Below are 20,216 nucleotides of genomic sequence, written 5' to 3' on the forward strand. Positions count from 1 at the left end.
TGGGCTGTCGGGGATAAGTATTAATCAATTAAATGAAGGCAGCAGGCAAAGTGAGTACCATTGTAAGCACTGTGAAGTGTTGGCCCTTAAAGGGATGGTTTTACACTGACTTTCTATATTACATCACATACCCTCCAGTAATGGTTGCCAGTAACAGAGGAACATTTTCTACTCCACAAGGCAGCACAAATCACCGGGGCAAGTAGAATTGGATTGCATCAGCAGTGCACAGGTACAAGGCAGTAGCCACCCACTCTTCCCTGTGCATTTGTATTAAATATTAATTGGGATTGCATCTATATTTTATTCAGGATCTCAAAATCCTATAGGAGCAGAACAATCACTTTGAGTTTGAAGACTGAACTATATTAAAATGGGATAAGTGCTCTTACTATGTATCTTTCAGAAGATGTAATATCACAGCCATAACTGAGACTTTGGATTCAGATCAGGTTATTGCAGTCTCTACTGACCAATTTGTGTGCAGTGCCCAAGAAAATCCCTTGTGCATCATACTGCAAAGTAAGTGTTAGTAACTATTATTATTATTATTATTATTACAAGGAAAGCCATTGTTATCATTAATATTGCATTACAAGATAATGAGGTAAACATTAAAACAATTAAGACATTTTATAGCTACAATAATCACCTATGTTTCATCCTATAAAACCATTGTTTTGAAATGGAGACAAAGGAAGAAACATATATAAGAAAAGGACCTAATTTTTCTATTTGAATCTTAGAATACTTGAAAAAAGATGTTATGGATTTGATTCATCTGAAGGAGTTCTTGGGGAGGAAAATGATACTTGAAAGGCCCTACCTACAATTCATGAGAAATTAGACATTAAAGGAGACTAAGCAAGATGCAGTGAGGTTAAGGTGATTAAGATGGAATCACTCAGCCGAATTCAGAAATGAGGTGTGGATTTCTACTGTCTCAGATACTGCACGAAGCCAATGTGCTCATATTGGGGCTAAGTCTGAACCTCACTCACCAATTAAATAATTGTTAGACCTTGAGAAGAGCACTGAATTTCCATGTGTCTCATTTCTCATGTTCACCAAAGGTGAGTAATGGTATCTCCCCACTTTTGTAATTGTAAGCATTAAGTGAAACAGTGCTTACAAAGTGTCTGACTCATCCTGGGGCTGAGAAATGTGAGTTCCTTCTCTTCTATCAACTTAGGGAAAGTATGTTTATGAACTCAAGAGACCTGGGAAGCCCTGACTTTAGACATCTATGGAATAGTGAATATTCACTTTTACTAAAATAGTCCCATATGTAATTTGTGGTGCAGTGGGTTAACGCCATGGCCTGAAGCGCCGGCATCCCATGTGGGCACCGATTCTATTTCCAGCTGTTCCTCTTCCAATCCAGCTCTGTGCTACAGCCTGGGAAAGCAGTAGAAGATGGCCCAAGTCCTTGGGTCCCTGCACCCACATGGGAGACCCAGAGGAAGCTTCTGGCTCCTACCTTCGGATCTGCACAGCTCTGGCCATTGCGGCCAATTGGGGAGTGAACCAGCGGATGGAAGACCTCTCTCTCTCTCTGTCTGTCTCTACCTCTCTCTGCAACTCTGTCTTCAAATAAATAAAATAAATCTTTAAATGATTTAAACATGACTTCTTGAGTAGAATCTTGGACTGTGCTTTGAGAGACTAGAAAGTGAAGATTCAAAAAAAAATCCTACACTCTCTTGAATTATAAACAATGACAATGATTTCTGTTTTGGAGACTCACCCTTGGCTTTAAAGAAAATCCTCTTTTTTTCTGCATTGGATGGGGCTATTAACAGTCAGATAAGGCTGGTCTTTTCCCTTGCCTTCACTTCTTCTGCAGGCCTTGATGCTGTGTAGAATTAATTTCATCCAACCTCCATTCTCAAGGTAACATTCAGATTCCTATGACTGGCTGATCCAAGAAAGGCAATCTGGCCTTGGTGTAAGGGCCTAAGGGATGACATATCTTTTTTCAATCTTTTGGGTTGCAAAAAAGGAAGAGCTCTCCTACATATTCTTGTCTGGTGTGTGGACATCACCAAGATGTTTCTGACTCTTAGTAGCTTTGTGAACTAAACTAACAGGGAATGACTCTTCTCTTGCTACTACAGTAGGAATGTATTGGAAACACAATTGGAAATATCAGACAGCATGTATCGATAACAACAAAATTAAATTAAGTTTCAACTGGAAAAGAATTTTATGAGGGGATCTTCAAAAGATTTATGGGAAATGTGTATTATGGAAAGAAAATTGTCTGTATTTCAATTACTTCCATCACCAAAATAAACTTATCTAAAAATTCCATTTTCCATGAACTTTTTGAAACACCCTTGTATGTGCGCAGCAGGATCATGTTGGAAGCTCCAGTGAGAGAGGTGCACAGAACTTGGTGCTGCAGTGTCCTGCAGTATTTGTAATTCAATAGGTGCAGCTTACAAAGACTGGGGCTGGGATTTCAATGCTATTTAAGGGGCGATGGAGTGCTAGAAACCTGACTTCCTCTTCCATGAGAAACTCTAACTACAGGCCCAAAGAATTGAGACACTTTCCTTACTTCAAGGCTTTTACTGATGGAATAAAGCCATCCCTGGCTAATCAAGAACCTAAGCTTATACCATACAAGAATTGCTTGTGTGAATGTTATATACAACCAAGTTGCAAGATTAGAATAAATATCAATTTGGGACTGGTGAACTCCCATGCTCCCTTTTGCTGTGGCTATATGGACACAGTCCATGGCCCAAGACACTAAACACTGGTGAAATTCAGAGAGCAAAATTCCTTCAGAGAAGTTGCAGTCACCAAGAGGGAGCAGCAGAAAGAGACAGGGGAGGAGGAGGAGGTGGCTAATCAGATGAGATGGAAATGCAGCAGAAATAGGACCATGGAGATCATAGAAGAATATGAAAGAAAATGATAACAGACATATTTCAAATGAATGAACTCGAGAATAAAGAAGAAAATTCAAGCCATGACTAATAAAAAAGGTACAAAGAGGGAGAAAAGGGGACAAGCAGATGTGTATAAACCAAATTGAACCTCTAAAGTGAAAGCTTACTAGATCCAGCTGAAAAATAATGTGAACTGAAACATACAATAGGAGAAATCATAGAAATCAAGTCAAAGACACACAATGTTTTAGAGTCAGGGAGAGTAGAAGGAGAAGCCCAAAATACCCAGCAGGAATTTTAGAACAAAGCAATAATGTTTAAAGACATAATGACAAAAGACATTCCAAAATTGAAGAATTGAAAAATTTTCCATATCTACCAGACAGGACAATCTGAGCCGAATAAGTGGAAACAGATTTGCACCTATGCCCATCATTATTAAACTTTGTGTATCAGAGACAAAGTGAAAATCTCAATGTCTCTGACGGCAGATTTTTCATCAGCAGCTGGCTGCCTTCCCAGTTTTTTCGTAGCTCATTAAATGGTAGCACCATTGCCCATTGTTCAGAGCCAAAACCTCTGAGTCATGTTTCACTCTTCTAGGTCCCTAACATCCGTATCCAGTCATCAGACTAGGTCTGTTTATCTTCTGAATGTCTCTGGAATCTGAAAACTCTGCCCACCTTCCAGGCCCGCCCTCTAATAACACAAGAGCTTATCCTATCTCATCTAAAGAACTGAAATAGCCTCCAAATCATCTTCCCCTACCCTGATCCTGACAGTGACATCTCTTCATATCCCCATCTCATTCAGAGCCAAATCCAAACTTTTCCACAGCCCACCAAGTTCTCCAGGATCTCTCACTTCCTCCCAATTATTCTCCTGGGTTGCCAGCTCCCTGGCTCCAAACTGGAAATAATCTAAAAAGAAAGAAAAAAAATTGGTATAAAGTGACTGAAATTCAGTAAGGCAAAGCAAATAAAATTGTATTACATAAGGTCAAATGTAATAATGTTCATAACATCAGAAGACTTAATTGAAGTGACTAGGACTTTATTGATAGATAGCATTTAACAGATACAGCCAGGGAAAGGAAACTATTTCCAAATGGAAGAATTGCTTGTGGAATCAAGGGGGTTTACAGCACTTTGAGAGGACTAGGAAGCCATCCAAGCCAGTGGAAATATAGACTGTACATGGTATTGGTAGACTAAAGGTGAATGTAGAGAGTTTTAGAAGCCAGGTTGATGAAAATAGAACTTAACAGGCAGGTGATGGGATATGCAGGAGGTCTTAGGGGGAGAATCGTACCAGTATAGATCATACTTTGGAAAAGTTTAATTTCCTGGGGATCCTATGCGCTCAGAAGAGGGCCCCTAGAGTTCTTGAAACCCAGACGGATGAGTCTTGGATGACTAGTGTGGTGCTGGGAGAGGCTGCAATAGCAGGAACGCAGTCTCATCTGGCCACAGAGAGGTGAGCAATGGCATTGTCATATAGAGATTGTGGGCAGAAGGATTGATCACCAGCACACTCTCCCAGAGAGAGGCAGAAGGAGAGAGCGAAGAAACATAGCTTTCCATGCTCTTTTGTCTAACACGCACCCCTACATTCTGATAAAGATGAAACCATGCTATGCATTTCTACTCACACCTCTGTGCCAAGAGAAAAGAAATGCAGAGTCCTGTGAGATTTTACTAATTTTGAACCATTAGAAAAGTGACCTTTTAAGAACGCATAGCTTAAAGGTGAATATCCCCTGCTTTCCATCACTGAGAATAAAGAAATCTCTGTTTTCACCACTGAATGGAAGGTGGCTAAATGAGATGAATATTGTTCTGAGTTACTGAACTATGCAGGATATGCTGAGTAATGTATTTACATTCAATTTGCACAACTCCTTAATTAGTTCTAAATATCAAGTTTATCCTCACTGACATCTAAGTTTTAATATTATCTGATTCAAGCCAAGTAAGTGGTTTTGAATTTGCTTTGCAAATGGTATGTTCTTTTGGATTGCTTATATAGCAATATCTTGATCTCAGTTGCTACATGATCTATCTTAAGACTTCCAACCATTAGAATAGTTAATTCTATTTAACCACAGAAGTAGAATCTAAGTTTCTAAACAGATCTGTACAGAACATGATTCAGAAGATTATATTTATCTGCTTTGGAAATTTTTTCTAAATTTCATTTCTGTTATAAAGATATATCAAATAAATATTTATAATTTAGCTTCCTCTGAAAATAAACACATGCAAACTACTGCAAAGGGATTAAAAATAAAAAGCAAAATTCACGAAGATGAGATAAAGAGCAGATGCATCCATTGTGCCCATAGCTGTTGTGTATGACAGAGGCTGGGATGAGGGCCAGGGAGACAGAAAATCCAGCTTTGTGCTCTGCCCTCACCACAGGACACTCGTGTCCTTCTAATTCATACAGTGATAACTGGCCTAGCACACCCAAGGAGGCCGCAATGAAAGCTGGCAGCAGGAAATTCAAATCACCAGCAGAATTTGTATTTCGACAAGCACAGGCTCAGCAGCAGTAGGGGCACCAGGGATACAATGCAGTCTGGCAAGCTGGAATCTTTCCCACACCACTCCCCCGGGGAATTTTGTCTCTGCATCTCCAAAAGTCTGGAGGTTTGGGCCCCTGCTCATGTGAAAAATGAGGCTTGGAGAGGGAGAGAGAGGGAAGTACCATTATCACCTTAGAACTATACCTACGAAGCATTTGAAATCTGTTCTGTTTATATTAATACAATTTTTTAAAAGAGAATCATCTCTGTCCTGGAGATCCCAGAAAGAATTCAGAAGTCACATCACTGAACCTGGGAGATAAAGTGGCCGTCAACATTCAAACACAATGCGGAACCATCACCAGCCTTTCTCCTTCAGTTGACTGACAGAATTCTGGAACTCCGCGACGATCCTGAGCAATCCTATGGCCTAAACTCGTTGACCTCAGGAGTTCTTGAAAAACAGCCCACTCACTTAAACCTCAAGGGAAACTGAAATGCTACAAAGATTGCAATTCACTTTTGTCTTCCTCTCTTCTCAATGAGCAAAGTAATACATTTTAACTGACATTGAAGAGAAAGATGCCTTTTATGTGGAATGAAGTAATAAACACTCAAAAAGGGGGCAAAAGCAAGTTGAATGAGACAGAGATCATGTGATGCTAGAAAATGCTGATATGACAGGATGTGGGGAGAGAGAGATGTTTCCTAAAATGTCTCAAGTTAGTTCAGCAAAATAGAGAAATAAGAATTTTGGAGAATTTAAAATATAATTCAATTCAAATGTTAATAGAAGATGGATAGTTGAAAACAAAATTAGTTTAGGCAGTCCAACACCCAATGGGTTCCTCATATCCTCTTTCTATTTTGGTATCTCATTTACTGCTAATATGAAGCATATGTATTCTCTCTTGAGAAATCCTTCATTCAATTTATTTTATTTGTTTAAAAACCGGAGAAGTGTCCAGGGGAGAGGTCTCCCATCCACTGGTTCACTCCACAAATGCCCACAGTAGGGAGACTAAGCTAGGTTGAAGGCAATCCAGGTTTCCCATGTCGGTGTCAACGACCTAACTCCCAACTACTTGAGCCATCACCTGCTGCCTGCCAGGGTGTGCGTTGTCAGGAAGCAGCAATGGAGAGCAAAGCCAAGGCTTGAACCCAGGCACTCAGATGTGGGATGTGGGCCTCTCATGTGAATCTTTACTGCTCTGCCATATTCCCACCGCTTGAGAAATTCTTAAAGAGATAATGTTGTTTGGATAGCTGTAAACAAAATTTGAAGACCATCAGTCTAATGAGCTGCTCTTTATAACTGAAAGCTTCGCCTCTATATGCAAACTAAAGAATTATACGGGCATCACACCCACTTACAGAAACAAAATCATCCACTCTGCAAACCTTCATCTAACCACATCTGTGAAGCTCTTGCCTCTGTATTCAGATTATGTCCCATCAGTGTGCCATGACTCACTGCCATGTCACCACCCATGAGATTGCATTTGTTGGCACATAGAGAACATTCACTAAAATTGTATTGAATAAATATTAAATGCATTGCATAAACATTTATCTAGTAAAATGTTATGCTTTACCTGATATATAGAGAAATTATAGGTGACTCAACATCAGCAGCTAAAATTCAGTTGTAAAACTGGACACATGATCAAAGGTTCTCACATATTTACTCTGAATCTGGTCTAATTAGACAATGAAAAGCTTATTAAATACCGCCGGTGCCGCGGCTCACTAGGCTAATCCTCCACCTTGCGGTGCTGGCACACCGGGTTCTAGTCCCGGTCAGGGCGCCGGATTCTGTCCCGGTTGCCCTTCTTCCAGGCCAGCTCTCTGCTGTGGCCCAGGAGGGCAGTGGAGGATGGCCCAAGTGCTTGGGCCCTGCACCCCATGGGAGACCAGGAGAAGTATCTGGCTCCTGCCATCGGATCAGTGCGGTGCGCTGGCCGCAGCGCGGCGGCCGCGGCGGCCATTGGAGGGTGAACCAACGGCAAAGGAAGACCTTTCCCTCTCTCTCTCTCTCTCTCTCTCACTGTCCACTCTGCCTGTCAAAAATAAAAAAATAAAAAAAATTTAAAAAAAGCTTATTAAATATCAAATAAGACAACACCAACTGTAGAGACAATACCTGTGGAAGCTATCTTCTCACCAAATCACTACTGGTGTACCAGACGCTGTGTCTACCAGCTGGAATACGTGGTTCCTGGAAATAGGGTCAAAGTAGGAGTGACCCCTTGTAATGTCACTCCCAGTGCCACACTTGCATCTCTGAAATCTTGGGCTTATGAAGTGAAACGCTAATTCCATGGGAAATGCTTCTACCAGGAAGGGGGTAAGGATTGCCCTGAGTCTAAACCTCTAGCTGGTGGACAGGTAGCCCCCCCATCCCCTAAAAATCAACATATTGTCAGAGATGATCAACTTTGACTTGAATTACCCTTAAGGAATTGACTAATATGCAATAGAGCCAGGAATGAGTACATCTATATACATGAAGACTTTATTTTATTGTATGTTTACTATAAGTGGCTAATTATGGCATTCTTAACCCAAGAAGAATAAAGCAATCAGAGGCTCCAGCTGCTTAGCTGGGTAATAACAGGTTGCCCTCTTGGCAAGCCTTCCAGATGCAAGAAAGTACTGAAAGCATGGTAGATGGAGGTGATGAAGATTAACTATGGTATTGGGACCATTTACAGCCCAGAGGCTTGTAGCTGGTACATGGATTGATTCTTTTGGAAAGTTTATACCAGTCTCCAACTTGAAGACTCTGAGAGCCTGGACTTGATGTAGACAGTGAGAAGCTTGTGAAGGCCCTGGTAGTGTACTGTGCCCAATCAGACACCTCTCACCGGTTACACCACACTCCCTCAGCCCAGTGTTTACGCCAGCAGCTACTGAATAAGCAAACACAAGGAGTATAACTCTGTGCATCTGTGTCCAGCTGGGTTTTCCTCCCTTTCTGCCCAGGGATTTTCTACCACCATCACAGGGTTGTGTGCTAGACTTCCTCAGCTATCCCAACACAGAATACATAAATGAGAAAAGGCAAAGAATTAGACACTCTAAAGCAACTGGCATATAGCAGATGAGAGCTAGTTGACAAACAGTCCTTTGCTCCATGGGCAGGCAATTCCAAGATCCATAAACAGATCCATAAATGGTCTGTGGTATGATTGATGGCCAGTTGTCCACGTTTGTGATCCATGTGCTCAGCAATACATTCCTGGGCTGGTTTTCCCTCCTCTCCTGTTCTACTTTCTACTCCTTCCTTCCAGCTCATTTGAGTCTCTGAGCAAAATGAACACCATGCAAGCCCTTGTCTCCAGGTATGTTTTCTGAGGGGGTAGTAGGTTAATTTATTAGGACATACTCATGGAAAACAACCCAGCATAAACAGCACTATTCTCCAAGAATTATAACTATTAAAAAAGGAAAGATATTCTCTTTGGAAGTAAACTCAAAGGGAGAGTCTATTACCTGATTTTTTCTCTATGAATGGTACCAGAGTTGATTTTTAGAAGAAAAAAAACCACTATATTTTGCAGGTATATTATGAACAGATAATGGGGTTCAGGGTATTATTTAGGATCATTTGATATTTCAGTAATATTTCTAACCTTTTTCCTAATACATTTTAATTTTAATACATATTATAGCCATTCTTTCTGATAGTATTATAAATGTTAAATTCTGGATGAACAATAGTGTTGAAAGAATTACAGGTAAACTAATCTAAATTACACAGAAACATTAAAAGAGAAACCCTATTATTGCAATAACTAAAAATACTACAAATTGAAAAGATTTTTTCACATATGCACTACTTACTTAATAAGATAGTGTCTATGTTTTTCCAGATGTCTAGATATGGAATTTTAAACTTTTAATTTATGTCATACACACCAACTCCAATTTATGACTGGAAACTAAATGGGAACAATTGGGCTGTACTTAAGTACTCTGTAGTGAAACAAGAGAATCATGACTAGAAGTAATAAGGTCTTTAGACAGTTTTGTCTTCCTCTAAATTGTGTATGGATTAAACATTTAGAAGATTGTTTCTATGTCAGTATTAAAAGAACAGAAAAAATACGGTTTCAGTTGTGAATGAGTAAAATGACAAAAGATGACAGATGTAAAATATAGGGGCCAGCACTGTGGCACAGCAGGTTAAGCTGTTGCTTGCAAGGCTGGCATCCATAGCACAGTGCTGGTTCAAGCCCAGGCTGCTTGGCTTCAGATACAGCTTCCTGCTAATGTGTCTGGGAAGGCAGTAGATGATGGCCCAAGTACTTGAGCCCATGCCATTCAAATGGAGACCAGGATTGTGTGTCTGGATCTTCAGCCTGGCATGAAGTGATGGCCATTTGGAGAGTGAACCAGCAGATGGAAGATCTCTCCTCTCTCTCTCTCCTCTCTCCCTCTTTCCCTCCCCTTCTCACTTTCTCACCCACTTTCTTTCAATTTCTTCTATCCCCCCAGTCTGCCTTTCAAAAAAACAAAAATAACAAATCTTTCAAAAATAGAAGTAAAATATAATCACATGTATTCAATATGATCTTTTGCACAATACAATTACACCTTGCTTTAAAAAACAACAACAACAATGGGAATACGATGCTAACCTGGATCTGATCTTGGCAGGCAGAATTCTGAAGGCACCAAGTGTCCTACAGCCTGGTGTGTATTTTCTTATAACGTCTCTTCACCCTGACAATAGGGGGCGCTCTGAACATACTGGAACTCACACCTGTGATCCTCAAGTTACATGACAAATGAATACAGCGCACACCTACGGAGAATATCCTGGGTTCTGGCACAGTCAGGTGAGTCTTTAGGAGACAATGCACCCTTTCTGAAGGAAGAAACACAAAGCATGAGAACAATTCTCATGCTGACCCCAAAGACGCTAATCTCCATGTAGAGAGAGGACCGGCCTCGAGTTAGAAACCTAAGGGCTGCCTCCATTTGCTGAGAACAGCACCCAGCCAATGGCTAGCAAAGAAGGGAGGCCCTCAACCTCTGCCAAAGACACAGAAGTGCCCGAAACTGGACTCTGAGCTCCACACTGAAAGCAGTTCCCAGCTCACTGTTCTGTGAGCCCCTAACACAATCCAGCTACTCCATGACCAGACTCCTGAGCAGAAGTATGAAATCGTAAATGGGTATTGTTTTAAGCCACTAAGTTCCTGGTAAATTGTTACATGGTCATAGAAAACTAATACAAAGATAAACTGGAACACAATATTTGGGCCTTTTATTCCAGCTCAAGTTTAGCTCCATAGGCTCTGAGGATAATAAATAAATAAATACGACTATCTTCAGAGTCTGGAAAAAATTCAACTTTTATTTTCAGAGTCCTGTCTGTATGAATTTAAAACTCACACTCTAAAATTAATTCAAATGAATTGTTTTCTGAAAGTGGGAGACTAGATGAAAAATGTTGCACTATCCATTTGAACTTTTAATTTGAAATCAAGTACATGAAGTGATGTGAACTCATTTTCCTTATTTCAGAAATAATTTTTCTTGTGCGTGACTTTGATTTCAAAAATGTTGCAGTGATATTAGACTCTGGTGTAAGAATTCATTACTCATTATAATCAAGGGAGGAAAATGAGACTTCTAAGTAAATGAATTCAATTGGCTAAATGAATAATCCTAAATATATCCAAAAGTAAATAAGAAGTTAACATGTTTAGCACTTATCATATGCTCAAGGCTGTACTAATTGCTTTATGTAAGCTATATCCCTCATTGCTTGCAAAAATTCTGAAAAGCAGATATTTTAGACATTACAGACCTTAAAACTCAAGGATTTGAGTAATTTATGTTATGTAATATAGTTATTAAGGGCAAAGCCAAAATCCTAACCCTGGTCAATCGGACTCAGAAGTTCACCATCACACTTGGTTGGCTTAAATTCAACCCTTCTTCCCAAGGAGGTCAGCTCTCTCCTGGCTCCTATTCATCTTCATATTAGTTCTTTCACTTTTGAAATTAATTTGGTAATTCTAGTTTGCTTCATTTTAGAAATCCCTCTCCTGTTATTTCCGATTTTCCCATTCCACTCACATCCCCAAGTCTACCCTTTTCTTCTTGATATTCAGCAGCTGATCCTCCTACCTACCAGGATGGCATTTAATGGGTGAGCCCCCTCAACCACCTCCACTGACTGTCTAAAAATTATTCATATGATTACAAGACAAGCCCCTTGGAGGAAGTGAAAGATGCTACGAGGATATCAAAGGAAAATATTTCTATTTTTATCTCTTTGTATCTCTTTGTTTTCCTGAGCCAATCAATGTTAGTGTTTTTCAGTCTTGCATGTTCTGCTCCTGCATGATGCCTCTTAATAACAATAAAAAATACATTCCCATGACTGTATACATTTAGTTATTTTTATTTCATCAAATAGAGCCACAACAGTAGAATCAAATTAGAAAGAGTAGAATGCCATTACAAACTATTATAATCTATTTTTGACTTGAGACCTTTCTCAAAATTCTGAAAATATAAAAACACACACACTAGCACATCTATAAATAGTTTAAAAAGACAAGCATATAAGATGCTGAAGGATTTTAGGGCAATACCTACTTTTTCAGTCCTTACTGAACACACCTCATCTTTCTCCCTGCAACTTGCCCTCAACATCACTTCCCTGGTGGTCACCTGTGTAAACAACCTGAAACACCTATCCTTAAGTTTCACTGATTGTATAGGAGATAGTTGAGAATTGGCTCCGGCCATTGCAGCCATCTGGGGAGTGACCCGTGGTTGGAAGACTCTCTCTCTCTCGCTCTCTCTCTCTCTCTCTGCCTCTGTGTAATTCTGCCTTTCAAATTAATAAATAAATATTTTTTTAAAAAAGTTTGTGGAAATGGAACAAAAAGCTTGCAGCAAAACCTGTTTGAAGTCCATGTGTAGTTTTTCAGTATATGCATTTCCATGGGCTTTTTGAAGACTCCTCATCTATGGAAACAAGGCACCATTTCATCCATCAAAATTCGCTGTTCCGCTGAGATGTTTCATTCATATGATTAACCTTTGAATGTTGCAGCTGCCCCTTCTCTTTCCCTAACTTCCCCACCAGCACACACACACATTTTTTTTCTTTTACTTCCAGGAAATCTTTGGAATTCTTTTTTTTTCTCTTTTCTCATCATAAGTCTTACTCAAGTTTTAAATTTTACCAAAGCAACTTTACTCTTCCATTTCCAAACTATTTTTTGGATATGAAACATACTATTTACCCTTGATTTTTAGTTTCTTACTGTAAATTCCCATCCAGCCTTCAATTGCTGTCCTCATCATTGGACCTCCAGATGTAAGTAGATATTCTAGGGCTGCTTGGTTACCATTGCTTTTTGTATCTATGCATTGTGCTTTTCCATCTTGACTGTTCTAATTTCCTTTTCATTGTCCTCCTATTGGGCAAATATGTTTTCTAACAACATGTGTGTCTATAAATAATCTGCATTTCACTTTGGGTATAGATGCCAGCTTCAATAGACTTAGGACTTTGGAGTTGTCCTCCATTTCCTCACGGTCTAAAGATAAAATTTCAGCTTGATCTTCTCATTAGAAACACCTGGGGAGCTAAAAATACTGATCCTTAACTTCAGCCCCAGGGATTCTGACTTAATTCATTTAGGATGAAGCCCAATGTCAGCATTTTCTAAAGTTACCCAGCTGGTTCTGATGTGGATACAGTGTTGAGATCTCCTGAATATTGCTCTACTGTGATGCTATTCTGTTGTAGATGTTACTTGTGATAGTATTCTCCTGTGGATGTTACTCTGCTATGATGCTATTCTATTGTGCACATTCTATTCTATTGTGGTCCAATATGGGAGAAGAGAAGCCCAGTTCCACTTTGACAAGCCCACTTTCATAATGTACTCTTTTTTTTTTTTCATGTGAAAGCTTTTAATATTTTATCTACATATTTGAAATTTGGCATTGTTTATGTTGCTTGGGGGTGAGATTTTTTTCTTATAATTCCTGACATGATCTTGGGTAAATCCTACTAATTGGGCTCCACTTTTTCTTTATGCTACTAATTCACCAATCAACAGCGAACATTTTTTCTTTCTATTGACATGGTGAACTTTTAAACTTGAAGGTGGTGTTATTGAAGTATAATCATTTTGGGCTATACTTGAGTATAGATCATACTTACTTAAAATGTTTTCTGGATTTTCACTAGTGCAAATGCAGCCCACTACCCTCTAATTTTTGCTTTTGGACAAAATTTATTAAACTACATGAGACAGTCAATATTTTATTATAAAATGTGCTTTGTGTTGGATGGTTTTACTAACGTAAGTGTTCTTGCCATGTTTAAGATAGTCTGGGCTAAGCAATGATGTTCATTAGGTCTGGTGTATTAAATACATCTTTGACTTAAGAATATTTTCAACTTACAATGGGATTTTCAGAATGTAGCCTTATTGTAAGTCTGCAAGTGTTTGTTTTATTAAATGATTTCTATTACTTACATGATCCTGTGTCCAGCAGGTGCACCATATTAGGAGTCTGGTTTAACAGATCCTCTCAATTCATTCTCTTTCACTTTGCCAAGGATCATTAGGTGGGTGGTAATTTTCTGTGTGCTTCTTATTGAAGCTAGAATCTAGCTGCTGGGGAACAGCAGAAATTTCCACAGGCGGTGGCCTCTGTCCAGGTAAGCTGACAGTGCAGCAACCATTTGGCTATCCTTCCCTTGGCAAAAAAAAAGTCTTTCTGTTCACTAGTGTCCATGAGCTCCAATCCCGAGAGACAGGAACACAGCCTACCTTTCAAGGTAACTTCACTCATGAATAGGAGCTTTCCATATACTCGTCCACACACAAAATGTCAAAACAACCAAGCAAACCTCACTATTTCTACTCTCTTTGTCTTCTCTTCTCACAAAACACAATGACATGAAGCTAACTAGAGGATTGGATGCCATTTTATATTCACTGTGGGTTCTCCTAACTATGGCTTTTTATTTTGTTCCAACTAAGGAGTAGAGATAGCCCTGCATCAGTTCTGTCTGAGAGCTGGGGGCTTTTTTGAGAAGTCAAGACTCCTCAGTCCCTACCCACCTTAAATAGCACTCTGAGCACTCTGGTATGTATTGTTCTCAAATGGATAGGAGGGATGGAGTTAAAATTGGAAACCACAAGATTCATCAAGTCAGTATATTAACAAGACTCTGCCTTCCATGTGCACAAGTTTTAAAAATTGGTACTTATATAGCCTTATTCTATATTAACTCTGTATCAAGGTTCTAAGTGAAGGGTCTGTTGGCTCCACAGGGCTTATTTACCAGTTTCTTGGAATGGCCACAGTAAGTCAGAGACCTCTGTGAATGTAAGGACTGTGCCACAGTTGCAGAACATAAATTCATATTGCATATCAATCTTCTTCCAGACAATCAGATACAATAGGTCTGTGGTGTGACTGGTACATTGATGGTGTTTTAAAAGCACCCCCATGCGGTTCTGATACATAGCCAGGATTGAGAATCACTGACGTAATTGGAAAAAGGTTCACATTAGAAGATCTTTCACAACTATTGCAAATAGTAATGTTTTTCAAAAGTGTGGTTTGAGAACAATAAGTACCAGAGCACTCAGAGTGCTATTTAAAACACAAGTCCCTGGGGCTTGTATTACCATACAGAATCAGAATTTTTGCATAGAGATCTCAAAATGATAATTTTTAACAAAAATGCTGAAATGATTACTACATGTACCACATTTTTGAGAACCTCAAGAAAAGATGTGATTGAGTATCTTGTAAGACCACAGACAAGGAAGGAAGTATGAATTTTTTTTTAGTTAAATGAAGAACTCTTACCCTGACTTAACTTTTCCTCAGGGCACGGTGATCAGACTTCCCTCTAATACATCCCTGAAATGGCATAGAGACGTGAGCAACTGCCACCTAATAGCCAACCTGGAAGTTCTGACCTTTAAAATAGAGAACTCCAGGGAAGGGGAAATCTGTACCCAAAGAACTGAAAAGAAAATAGAGGAGGGCAACAGAAGTGCAAAGTTGAGAGGCTCATGGAATGCATAGAATAAATGCAGTTGGAAAGGAGGGGTGCCTATTCCAGGGGTGCATCACTGAACTAAAGCATTAGAGATAAAGAGAAGACTTGGTGGTTTGTCTTAATTTTTACTAATGTAAAGAGAATAGATTTCACGTATTTCATAGATACAATCCTAAGAAGATAATCATACTTTCCACCTTCCCTCCTTCTCTCAATCTCCCTCTTTCCTTCCTTTCTTTTTTTAAAATTTTTTCAATAACATAATTTTAATTTACTTTCTAATCACAGGATTAATGCATCACAAGCCATAACAGTCAACAAGTAAAAAGTAGAAAGACACTCTTCCACAGGATTATAGATGAGGAGTAAAAAAAAAAAAATCATAAGATGTGAGTTTAATCCTTATATTTTTTGTCTTCTATATTAATTACCACATATCAGATAAAATATATGATATTTGTCTTTTGGAGTCTGGCTTATTTCACTAAGCATAGCGTATGAAATAAGTGGTAGATTGATTGGTTATCTCTGCTTTCTTCTCTCTTTGAGGAATCAATTAGCTTCTTTATAACTTTAATGAAACCTATTATGATATACAAGAAGAAACCATTTGAAAGCACTAGAACTTTTTCTGAAGCTAAAAAGCTAGAAAAAAATAAAAAGAAAAGGTGACACTAAGGCTTGAGGTTGGGAATAGGATAGGGAAAATTAATAGCCTATATTAATTTCCAAATCCTCACCTCAGCCAGAAAACCACACATACTGAACTCTGTATCCAAATACATCATGAATATTTATGCCACAATTGGCCCTTTTTTCTCCTGGGTTTGATGGATCCCTTCATGCTTCCAAGATTCTAATTTGTCTGGTTCCAGATCATTGTGGGAATTCTTCCAACTTTTCCCCATTCAATAAGATGCTGGCTGTGGGTTTGTCATAAATTGCCTTGATTGTATTGAGGAATGTTCCTTCTATACATAATTTGCTTAAGGTTTTCAACATGAAAGAATATTATAGTTCATCAAATGCTTTCTTTGCATCCATTGAGATAATCATATGGTTTTTGTTCTTCAGTTTGTTAACATGATATATCACATTTATTGATTTGTGAATGTTGAACCATCCCTGCATACCAGGAATAGATACCACTTGGTCCAGGTGAATGATCTTTCTGATATATTGTTGGATTCAGTTAGCCAGCATTTTGTTGAAGATTTTTGCTTCTATGTTCATCAGGGATATTGATCTATATTCTCTTACTCTGTTGTATCTTTCTTTGGTTTAGGAATTAGGGTGGTGCTGATTGTTTATGGACCTTGTCTCTACTATTGAGTACCAGTAATTTTTCCTTCATATTGTTTGCTGAACCCTTTACTTAGTATAGGGTTAATCTCATGAGCACAAAGTAAATTGAAAATAGATTCTTGTAAAAATTATGAGTGAGAATAGGAGAGGAAGGAGGAAGAAGTGTGAGAGCATGGGTGGAGGGGAAGGGTGGGAAGTATCATTATGTTCCTAATTCTGTATATAAGAAATACATGAAATTTTTATCCCTTAAATAAAATTTTAAAAAATTTAAAAATTTAAAAAGGTCCAATTTGACTGTTTCCATATCTATGAAGTTCATACAAAATCCCTTCCATAAATAAGAATTGATGTTTTTTTCTGCCTTATCTTTTTACTCTAGCCTAGTCTGTTTTCTACTGCTCTTAGTTTGTTGTATGATCACTTTGTGGACAAGAAACAGGTATTCATCATGAATGAATCTTGAATACTCATCAGAGGGCCTGGCACATATGATGCTGTCTCAATATATTATGATATTAGCTTAATTCATTGAGTCAGTTGCATTTAGATGAGTTGTTTCTTTAGTGTCAATTGACTTTGTACCCCTCTAACTTAGTCACTTACTCCTTACTAATTTGTGTTTTGAGAATGAAAGGAGAGGAAGAAAGAGACATGGGAAGAGAGGAAGTGAGTGTACTTACTCCAGAAGGAATTTATGCACAATCTTGCCTGCCCAGTGCTCATTCATGTACTAGACAACATAGGCCGTGATACAGCTAGGTAACAATCTGACTCCAAAACACCAGGATCTTCACAAACCTGATCAGTATTTCTGGCCCATGGTATACATCCAACATGGATTGTTGGAAGTTGTGCTCCACATATTAGTCAGGAATCTGGAAATCAGAGCAGCTCTGTCATCTTTTCCTACACTTATTTCAACACAGGTTTTAGCATTTTCCATAGAATAGAAAAATGATGTGGAAATTTTACATCTGATATTCACAGCCTTTACTCTAAAGTTGTGGATGTTACTTCCTCTCAAGATCTTCTGGGCAAAATTAACCACAGGCCCCAATCTAATTGTGTGGGAAGTTGGATAATTTTCCCATGTGTGTAGGAAGCAAAGAAGAACAGAGTGTGGTTAGCTCTGGTGATTTCTACCACACAAATATTTCCTAAGTTCCCATTATGTGCTGAATATTAGATCAAAAAGTAGAAAATTAACTCAAGTAAAACAGTTAGCTCCCTGCTTTCATGGAGTTCATGAAATGTTAAGAAGAATAGAGGTATTCCTTTTACAGGCGAGTACTTTTAAAAGTATATGGGAACAGAGCTGTGGCACAGCAGGTTAACGCCCTGGCCTGAAGCAGTGGCATCCCATATGGTCGCCCGTTTAAGTCCCAGCTGTTCCACTTCCGATCCAGCTCTCCACTATGGCCTGGGAAAGCAGTAGCAGATGGCCCAAGTTATTGGGCCCCTGCACCCACATGGGAGACCCAGAAGAAGCTCCTGGCTCCTGGCTTTGGATCAGCACAGCTCCGGCCATTGTGGCCAATTGGAGAGTGAACCAGAGGATGGAAGACCTCTCTCTCTCTCTCTCTCTCTCTCTCCCCTTTTCCTCTCCTCTCTCTGTGTAACTCTGGCTTTCAAATAAAGAAATAAATCTTTTTTTAAAAAAGAAAAGTGTATGAGACATAAATATTATGCAACATCAAGCTTTACATATGAATAGAAAGCACATCAGTATTATTTGCCACAGCACACTTAAGCACACATCCCGTTTTTCACACTATGTTGTGTTTTGGTCTCAGAGTGAATGGTCCTCACCATGTATGGCTTGAGTTACCATAGGAAAGCCTCTGAGCGCTGTGGTCTCCCAATTTGTACATCATCATCTCACAGTCCAGTGCTATCCAGGTAATGAGCTTGCATTCATCAGCGCTACCGCAGTTCATGAATCTGTAAAGTACAAAACACAGTGACAACAACTAGGACAAACAGACCAGTATACTATGCTAATAGCAATCCTGGGCTAGTCACTGGCAGCTGATAGGTTTTAGGAGGCAATATTTGCCAGGAAACATGTCTGGGGTTAAAGGGGAAACCACCTTGGGTGTTTTCAAGTAGGAAAGAAGAAGTTCTAGACTCACTGTTAATCTCCTCCTTTTCAGCTCTTTATTCAACAATTAGCCCAAGTAAAAATTGACTGGCTACAGCGGTGAGTGCTGCAAGGAAAAGTGTGTTCTGCTATGATGAGGGAGCAGACGTGTTGGAGCAGTCAGAGAAAGCTTGTAGGAAAGGGACATGTGTGACCAGAGCTCTGAAAGAAGAGCAATGTTTAGGTGACAGCGGGAACTCTCCAGACACAGGAAGTAGCATGTGTATTGGGAGGGAGCAGGCTTGTTTGAGGAACTGAAAGAAATCAGGGAGATGGGACTATGAGAAGACAGAAGGTGGAGTGATGGGATGATTCCAATGGAGTCTGAAGGGGCCAGATAGAGTAGGGATCTTTATCTCAGAAGCAAAGGGAAATATTGGAGTAGTTTCAATGGGGTTCTTTAGGATTGACGTGGCCAGAAAGTGTGGACATAAGAAAAAATGCTGGATCACCATGGCAACTGTCTTGGGAAAAAAAAAGGTGGTGGCTTGAGTGAGAAAAGTGCCCCGTTAGATTGCCTGACTTAAGAGATGATTAGAGGGAAAGTGACAAGAACTGGTAACAGATTGCATGTGTACAGATTGATTCATGATATCTCTGTGACTTGCCTAACCGGGTGATACCATTGCCTGCCATAGGAAGCAATGCAAGCAGAGCAGATCAGATCACTGCAGGAGAACCCTGAACACCAAAGGAGAGGATTCTTATCCTCTGCACTCATGGAAGCACGGTCCAGTGTTGGCCGGTGCTGTTCAGACAGCCCCTATGAGAAACAGATACTGAACTGCATTTTAAACCAAGAATATGTGAAAAGGAACTGAAGGTAAATTTTGAGAACAGTATCCAACCACTCCAACATGAGTGAGAGAAATTAAACAGCAAAAAGGTAACTGAGGCAGGTTTGCTGCATCGTTTGTATCACACCTCTTCAAGCAGGTAGGGGCTCCCAGAAAGAAGGAAATGGGAGTGGAAAGCTCAGAGAAGAGGAGGAAACAGAGACAGAGAGCAGCAGAGAGAACAGACCTGTTCGTTACGATTTACGCTATATAATAAGTTATTCACCATCAGAAGGAACAGATACATTTGTCTCACATAATTAGTTCCTTTAAAAATTCATCACAGGAGCAGGTATTTAGCCTGGCAGTTGAGGTACCTGAGTCTCATACCAGAGTGTGTGGGTTCAATTCCTGGTTCTGGTGCCTGATTTTAGCTGGGAGATTGCCATGATGTCTTGGAGACAACTCCCAGCTTTCCCCATTCCAGTCCTAGATGTAC

General features: G+C 39.4%; 1 protein-coding gene across 1 annotated transcript in view; it reads right to left on the minus strand.

The window, feature by feature from the left end:
• Positions 1 to 18,603: 18,603 nt before the first annotated feature.
• Positions 18,604 to 20,216, minus strand: part of MACC1 (MET transcriptional regulator MACC1) — a 110,843-nt gene continuing 109,230 nt past the window's right edge. Inside the window, exon 6 of the mRNA XM_070059395.1 lies at positions 18,604 to 18,742. Coding sequence (XP_069915496.1) covers positions 18,725 to 18,742 — 18 coding nt within the window. The 3' untranslated portion in view covers positions 18,604 to 18,724. The remainder of the gene's footprint in view (positions 18,743 to 20,216) is intronic.

The sequence above is a fragment of the Oryctolagus cuniculus genome, chromosome 16 (assembly GCF_964237555.1).
Source record: "Oryctolagus cuniculus chromosome 16, mOryCun1.1, whole genome shotgun sequence".
In the NCBI taxonomy this organism is placed as follows: domain Eukaryota; kingdom Metazoa; phylum Chordata; class Mammalia; order Lagomorpha; family Leporidae; genus Oryctolagus; species Oryctolagus cuniculus.